The sequence below is a fragment of the Podarcis gaigeae genome (genome assembly GCF_964106915.1).
Source record: "Podarcis gaigeae genome assembly, chromosome: 8".
Lineage (NCBI taxonomy): Eukaryota > Metazoa > Chordata > Lepidosauria > Squamata > Lacertidae > Podarcis > Podarcis gaigeae.
Window position 1 is genome coordinate 83,704,810 of NC_139684.1, and position 8,516 is coordinate 83,713,325.

Genomic DNA, 8,516 nt, shown 5'->3' on the forward strand with positions numbered 1-8,516 from the left:
TGTAAGGCTCCAGCTGAAGTATAAGGCCTGCCAATACAGTGTCAGCTGTCCAGTATATGTTGCCTTTTGGTCTCTTGCAGATTCCAGTTCCTGGGTGCTTGGACCCAGTACAAGAAGTGGTGCTAATAGCAAAGTGACCCAGACTTGGTCACTCCGAATCCCACACCATAAGTGTGGTCTCTCTTGGCAGGGACTCAAATGATCCCAACACCGTCATGTCTCGCTTGGCCCCCCCAAGACTAACTTGGGCTGTTCTTAGTTTTCGCTGGATATTGCTCAGTGAGTTCCATCGTCACCCCAAACAGAACCTTTGAGGCGTCAACTTTTCACGCATTCAGTTTTTTTAAAAAAAGGATTTGTGTTTTAGTTGTTTATTACAATTATATACAGCAGGCTTTCTCAACCTCGGCCCTCCAGATGTTTTCGGCCTACAACTCCCATGATCCCCAGCTAGCAGGACCAGTGGTCAGGGATGATGGGAACTGTAGTCTCAAAACATCTGGAGGGCTGAAGTTGAGGAAGCCTGATAGACAGCTTTTCTGCCAAGACACCCAAGGTGGTTTACAAATTATAAAATACCAAAACAAATAAATCACATGAAATATTGTATATATGTAGATCTGTATCAATTAGCTGCTACTTAAGGTAAAGATAAAGGTAAAGGGACCCCTGACCATTAGGTCCAGTCGTGGCCAACTCTGGGGTTGCGGCGCTCATCTCGCTTTATTGGCCGAGGGAGCCGGCGTACAGCTTCTGGGTCATGTGGCCAGCAGGACTAAGCCGCTTCTGGCGAACCAGAGCAGCGCATGGAAATGCCGTTTACCTTCCCGCTGGAGCAGTACCTATTTATCTACTTGCACTTTGACGTGCTTTCGAACTGCTAGGTTGGCAGGAGCAGGGACCGAGCAACGGGAGCTCACCCCTTCATTGTGGGGATTCGAACCACCAACCTTCTGATCGGCAAGTCCTAGGCTCTGTGGTTTAACCCAATCCATCCTTTGCTAATCATCCTGCCTTTCTTTAACTGTAAATCTAGGGGCAGACTTTAAACATCATTATTGCTGTGCAATGCGTGGTCCTTAAGGCACAGTCTGGGGAAAGGACCACGGTTCAGGGGCAGAACATGTCCTTTGCATGCAGAAGCTCCCAATTTCAATTCCTGGTATCTCAGGAATGGTATAGTGCTGCTTCTTAAGTTCTTCTGTTCCATGTCACCTGGCTACTTTTAATTACTGCTTTATTTATGATGTGTCTTATTCTATATTTTGTAGATTGCTTAGTGATCTAGGATTGGGGACCATTCATAAATATTGCAAATTATATCTGGAAGTGGCCACAAGCTCACTGGTAGAGCATCGGCTTTGCAAGACGTGCTCAGCCACACCTGCAGGTAGATATCCCTGTCTGAAACCCACAGAGAGCTGCTACCAGTCAGTGTAGGCAATACTGAACAAGATGGGCCTATCCTCTGCCTTGGGATCAGGCAGGTTTGATTTTTCCTTTTTGTTCTGACTGACCCTATGCTGGAATAAGTGGACCTCGGATCTGATCTTTGGGGAGCCTGCAAACAGGACCTGAGCACTACAAGCTCTTCTCTGTCGTAAAAAAAATCGTAAGATTTATATATTATTAGTAGTAGTATTAGTATTATTAAATTTATATACTACCGTGTGTGTGTGTGTGTGTGTGTGTGTGTGTGTGTGTCTGTCTGTCTGTCTGTCTGTCTGTCTGTCTGTTTGCCTATAGGACGTGTGGATCCAGAATTGGCCTCCACAGTCACTTACGGACTCACTGTTAAGACCGTGTTCATGGAAGACAATCTTACTTGTCTACGATTGATCGCCAAAGACAGACATAGGCAAACTCGGCTCTCCAGATGTTTTGGGACTACAGCTCCCATCATCCCTAGCTAACAGGACCAGTGTCAGGGTTGATGGGAGTTGTAGTCCCAAAACATCTGGAGGGCCGAGTTTGACTATGCCTGGCCAAAGAAGATCTCTCTCTCTCTCTCTCTCTCTCTCTCTCTCTCTCTCTCTCTCTCCACACATATATAGTTTGAGCTATCTCTATCTCTCTACTCCACATATAGTTTGAGCTATCGTTATGCTACCAACGTGGCGATGGAAATCTTATCAAATAAATAAAGAGGCGTCATCAAGCGACAAGGGCGTGAGCAACCACCCGTTGCCGCCCAGGTTTGCCAAGGGCACACAGTAAGCCTGCCCTGATTTGCAGTGTTGGGTAGAAAGACTTTCTATCGTCAGACGTCAAAGAAATAAACAACTATCGGACTTTTAGAAGACATACGAAGGCAGCCCTGTTTAGGGAAGCTTTTAATGTTTGAAGAATCATTGTATTTTAATATTCTGCTGGAAGCTGCCCAGAGTGGCTGGGGAAACCCAGCCAGATGGGTAGGGTAGAAATAATAAATTATTATTATTATTATTATTATTATTATTATTATTATTATTACTATGCTGATGGAGCTGATGTTCTGATAAGAACATCAAAAGTGCTGGATCCGGCCAATTGCCCATCTAGTCTAGCATCCTGTTCTCACAGTGGCCAGCCAGATTCCTGAAATTTTAATAAATATCTTTTTTAAAAAAAAAAGATTCCTGTAGGAAACTGCAAGCAGAGCCCCTCTCCCCTCTCGTAGTTTCCAGAAGTTGGTACAGTGGTACCCCGGGTTAAGTACTTAATTCATTCCAGAGGTCCGTTCTTAACCTGAAACTGTTCTTAACCTGAAGCACCACTTTAGCTAATGGGGCCTCCTGCTGCTGCCGCGCCGCTGGAGCCCGATTTCTGTTCTCCTCCTGAAGCAAAGTTCTTAACCCGAGGTATTATTTCTGGGTTAGTGGAGTCTGTAACCTGAAGCATCTGTAACCTGAAGCGTATGTAACCTGAGGTATCACTGTATTCAGAAGCTTGGCTGCCTCCAGCCGTTCCGGCCGAGCATAGCCGTTCCTGTAGTCCAGAACATATTGGGGGCACCAGCTTAGGGAAGGCTGCTATAGAGGCCCACCTGCTGCCTGCCTTAATGCATTTTAAAGAATCTATTTATTTTTCCACAGGTTTTTAAAAGACAATGATTTCCTAGCCTGTGTTATGCTTAACGCCGGGGCTGTTTTATTCTCTGACATTTTTCCAGAGTCGTATGAACTGCTGCTTGCGAAACATTATTATTATTATTACAGTGGTACCTCGGGTTAAGTACTTAATTCGTTCCGGAGGTCTGTACTTAACCTGAAACTGCTCTTAACCTGAAACACCACTTTAGCTAATGGGACCTCCTGCTGCCGCCGTGCCGCCGGAGCCCAATTTCTGTTCTCATCCTGAAGCAAAGTTCTTAACCTGAAGCACTAATTTCTGGGTTAGCGGAGTCTGTAGCCTGAAGCATATGTAACCTGAAGCGTATGTAACTTGAGTACCACTGTATTATTATTATTATTAAGCTTTTGTTGGTTATACCTTGATTGTTTCAGTGACGGTTTACAACACGGTGCTGTTGCTGATGCTAAAATATCGGGTAACGTCGCGCAGAGAATTGCACTTGTCGGGAGACTGGTAGATATGGGGAATAAAATAAATAATGACCCTTGGCAACCCGTGCGTAAGAGGCAGAGCTTAGCACCCGGCGGAAGCGACGTGGCCCTAATAATATATTTTCCATTGCTTAGGTTACTGTGTGCGCTAATTGCATTGCTGGGTTGGATTCAAGCCAAAGGTCCGTGTAGCCTGCCATTTTGGAGACTCGGTGCCTCTGAGTGACCCAGCAGACGTCATCCCAGAGATGCTCACCCACCCTTGTCGCTATTCCTCAAGGATTGGCTTTTAGCGGTACGACAGGGCTTCCATTTTAGATCTCGTCATGGTGACCAAAGTTTATCTGCCCCTGAGGAAATTTATCTAATCTTTCTGCAGAACTATTGATAGGAGCAGCTATGACTGCATCCTCTTTTGGGTAGTTCCACAAGTTAAGTACGAGTCACGTGAAGTGTTTCATTTTGTTAGCCAATCTTCGTGTTGCCCTCAGTTCTAGAGAGATTTATTTTTTATCTCAAGTTGATTTCCATTGTGTTCCGTAAGAGTTACTCCCAAGCAAGTGTCCATTGAATTTTGATCTTAGGCTTTTAGAAAAGAGACTTCTGTTTGAGTACATTATGCGCAGAATGGTATAGTAATAGTAATAATAATAATAATAATAATAATAATAATAATAATAATAATATATTATTTATACCCCCGTCCATCTGGCTGGGTTTCCCCAGCCACTCTAGACAGCTCCCAACCGTCCTATCTAAAAGTCAGATAGTTGTTTATTTCCTTGTCATCTGAAGGGAGGGTGTTCCACAAGGTGGGTGCCACTACCAAGAAGGCCCTCTGCCTAGTTCCCTGTAACCTCATTTCTCGCAGGGAGGGAACCACCAAAAGGCCCTCGGACCTCAGTGTCCAGGCTGAACAATGGGGGTGGAGATGCTCCTTCAGATATACTGGGCCTTTGAGGCCATTTAGGGCTTTAAAGCTCAGCACCAACACTTTGAATTGTGCTCGGAAACGTACTGGGAGCCGATGTAGGTCTTTCAGGACCGGTGTTATATGGTCTCGGCGGCCGCTCCCAGTCCCCACCCAGTCTAGCTGCCAGAATGAATGTTTTTGGGAGCAATCCTGGCCACCCGTGCATTGTTGAGAGAGCACAAGGAACTACAGTGGTACCTCGGGTTACATACGCTTCAGGTTACATACGCTTCAGGTTACAGACTCCGCTCACCTAGAAATAGTAGCTCAGGTTAAGAACTTTGCTTCAGGATGAGAACAGAAATCGTGCTCCGGCGGCGCGGTGGCAGCAGGAGGCCCCATTAGCTAAAGTGGTGCTTCAGGTTAAGAACAGTTTCAGGTTAAGTACGGAACGAATTAAGTTCTTAACCCGAGGTACCACTGTAAGTGGGCCACGTAGCAGCAGTGGACAGGAGAGAAAGCAAAAAAAGGCACTTTGGGGCGACAGAGGGTTATGCACTGCACTGCCTTTACTCCCAAACAGAGGGTGTTATATATATATTTTAGGGGTGGGGGACGGACACAAGTATTGTCCCTGCCTAGAATTACAACAGGAAGCAGCTATCGCCCAAAGTGCATGGGCAACAGAGCTCAGGATCTGAAGTGCTGGCAAGCTCCTGCTAACCCAAACCGTAGGACCTGTGTTGGCATTGAAGAAACCCAGCCAGTCCCCTCCCTAAGGGCCACCTTTTGCCCCCTTTGGAGGCAGAGAGGGAATTAAAGCTCAGCAGTTTAGATTGCAAGCTTTGCATGGCTCCATCACCGGCATGCGGGATGAACTCCTTCCCAAAAACCTGGGACGCTGATGTCAGTCACCGCAGAGTAGGCAACACGCTGCCATTTTAGAAACCGGCGCCGTGACCTAGCCGACACCTGGTCGGAGGCAGGCTGAGGAGCAACATGTTGGGATTATAAGCTTCTTTGCTCAGTAATTACATTTAATTAAAAACGAAAGAAATATGACACCAGGTTTTCCTTTTTCTCCCACCTCCAAGACCCTGCAACCGCAGTTTTAATTTATATTGCTGCAACGGCAGGGAGGCAAGGGAATATGGAATCGACGGCAAAGTTTTCCAACCGCAAGAAAGGTGGCTTTGAGATTAGAAAGAGCTTGCAGGAGCCACGGGAGAAAATGGCTCTTTTTGGGATACGGGACCAAGACGATATTGGTACACGCTGCGTCGGCTTAAGAGAAAGCTGTTTTTTTGAAAGACCCAGCTCCCGTTTTTGGAATGTAAAGTACTAAGGCGGCCTGGCCCTTAGGTGTTGCGATCGACCTGGTTGGAGGCTTCCTTTAGAAAACTTTACAGACTGTAACCATAAAACGACGGCCATAAAAACGGCGAGGTAAACACCCATGGGGGGTTGGAGACGTCATTTGGCCCACAATCAGAGGTTGTAAATAAACGGTTGGATGCCAGATGGTAAGAACAGAGCTGGGTGACCCATGGCTTTCGTGCCCTTCCAGTGGCATCTGGGGTAGAGCCATGGTGACGCCGTGGCAGACCACATGCCTTGCATGTAGAAGGTTCAATCCCCAATCTCTGAGAAGGATTCTGTGTCCGAAACCTTGGAGAGTCACAGCCAGTCCTCTGAGCTGGACAGGCCCATGCATTGACCAGATAGAACGCAGCAAGCTTTTGTTTCATTTTGACTGGCCATAGCTAGGCCAGAACTCTGGAATAATGAGGTCCGATCTAGGAAGGCGACTCTTAACATCCCTAGGAACACAAGAAGAACCTCCTGGGTCAAGCTGGTGGTGGCCCAGCAGACTGTTCTCACAATGACCCAGCTATATCCCACAAGCAGGACCTGGGTGCGAAACCTACTCTCCCCACTTGGGATTCCCAGAAACTGGTATTATTCGGAAGTTTTACTGGCCCCAACAGTGGAAGAAAAACGTAACCACTAGTAGCTCCATGGATAGTCTTATGCTCCATGGATTTGCCTAACCCTGTTTTAGAGGCACCCAATCTGGGGTCTACCACTGCCCCTTCTAAGAGTGAATTCTACATGTTACTGAATTCCACAAGGTAGAATTGCTGAACTAAATTATACCGCCTGCTATTTTTCCTTCCTTTTAAGTTGTCGACAGGTAGAATACGCCGTATCCGCCTGCCTAGTAGCGATGCCCGGGACGGTTCCTTATAACAACAGGAGTTTTGAGTTGCGTATTCTGATAAAGGAAGTATATAGCCCAACACTCTGGAAGCACACAAGAGAGTTTCCAAGATTGCAGTACAGCCAGGTCTCACAATTAACATTATATCTCATGCATGTCTTAAATAGAGCAGTCACAGTTGCTTCTTTTAAACCCTACTCCTTAAAAAAAAAAAAAGGCATCCATTCCCAAGTTATTCCCAAATTATTCCCAAGTTGTTGGGGGTTTTTTTTGCGCTATTTGGCACCTACCTCCGTGGGTTCGTTGTAGTATGAAGTCCATTCGGAAATGTCGTGCGATTCCATCTTGACAGAGCCCAGCATTCCAAAATCCCAGTAAGAAAGGGGGGAAAGGGAATCTTGCGAGCGCACACTATTTTTTTATATATTTTTAAAAATCCTGGAATTGCTTTCTTTGCGGGGTTTAGTTATTGCTATTCTTTGTCTTCTCAAAAAAAAATATAGGATCTTTCTGAAATCCACCCACCAAAGAGTCTGGTGCCGAATTAACTGTCCGCCTCCTCCTTTCGCCTCCCCTGAAAATGCACAGGCGCACTTTGGCAGCAGAGTTAAAGGAATCAACAGGCTTCCATGGCGTAGGGCAAAGTGAGACGATCCCTCCAATATTGGGGAATCAAGCCCCTTGCTTCCTCCCGCGGGATGTTTCCGTGACACGCTTGCTGACCGCTGCCGTGTAGACCTGAACTGCTGTGTGTCCTCAGCTTGTCTCCCAAGTAGATGAAGGGCTGTCCCTCTGGACAGAACCAAGTCTTTATAAAGCCAGGCTTTTGCTCTCAATACTCCACCCGCTGGATGGCAATCAGAGTGTTCTTACCTGAGGTTTATCCCAGCCGGCCAGGCCAGGTTACCTCTGCCACCTTGTGGAAGAGAGGAGTTCGGCAAGAAAGCTGGCTGCCAAGTGGGTATCACACGGCAGAGGCTCTTGTGGGTTAAACAGTAGCGTAGCGTGGGTTGTCAGCACCCGGGTCAAGGCAAGTAATTTGTGCCCCCTAACCCGTGGATTTGCGCCCCCTAACCCGTGGATTTGCGCCCCCTAACCCTAACCCCAGATGTTGCGCCCAGTGTGGCCGCCCCCCCTGCACCCCCACGCTACGCCACTGGGGTTAAATGACACTCAGGCTGCATGGACAGGGATGGCTGAGGTTGGCGACTGAGCAGTGGCGTAGCGTGGGTTGTCAGCACCCGGGGCAAGGCAAGTAATTTGCGCCCCCTAACCCATGGATTTTAGCACTCGAGTCTCTTCCACTAGATTAGCGCCCCCCCCCAGATGTTGCACCCGGTGCGGCCGGCCCCCCCTGCACCCCCCACGCTAGGCCACTGCGACTGAGGCCTGGGCAGTAAGACAGGCAAAGGGCACAGTTCGCACCCACAGCCGTCAGAAGCAGAGGGAGAACATTTGCAGTTTGTACGCTCTGCTGTTGGCAAGTTAAGAGGGCTCGCTGGGTCTCTTGTCAATTCCTTTCCCCAGTCCTGGAGCTGGTATGTTCAAGGGAAACTTGGTGTTTTCGTTTTGAGTGGTGAGGGGATTAAGGTTGCCAACTTTAAACTAGGCCTTGCAGCTGTTCCTTAAACAGTAGTTCTGTGTACAGGGAAAATATTTCCCTCTGTAGCGTGAAGAACTTCTAAATACCTGCAACAAGTGGCCGGTGTTAAAAACACAAGGTTTCCCAGGATCGGTCGGCAATCCAATAATAATAATAATAATAATAATAATAATAATAATATATTATTTATACCCCACCCATCTGGCCGGGCCTCCCCAGCAACTATGGGCGGTT

The 8,516-nt window shown here is 47.3% G+C and overlaps 1 protein-coding gene across 1 annotated transcript in view; it reads right to left on the reverse strand.

Moving 5' to 3' along the window:
• The window catches only part of FOXA3 (forkhead box A3), a 33,761-nt gene extending 25,869 nt beyond the window's left edge, over positions 1-7,892 (reverse strand). The window contains exons 1-2 of the mRNA XM_083754085.1: positions 7,832-7,892; positions 6,970-7,657 (exon numbers count right to left, since the gene is read on the reverse strand). Of these exons, the coding sequence (XP_083610211.1) occupies positions 6,970-7,041 (72 nt within the window). The 5' untranslated portion in view covers positions 7,042-7,657; positions 7,832-7,892. The remainder of the gene's footprint in view (positions 1-6,969; positions 7,658-7,831) is intronic.
• Between the last annotated feature and the right edge of the window lie 624 nt (positions 7,893-8,516).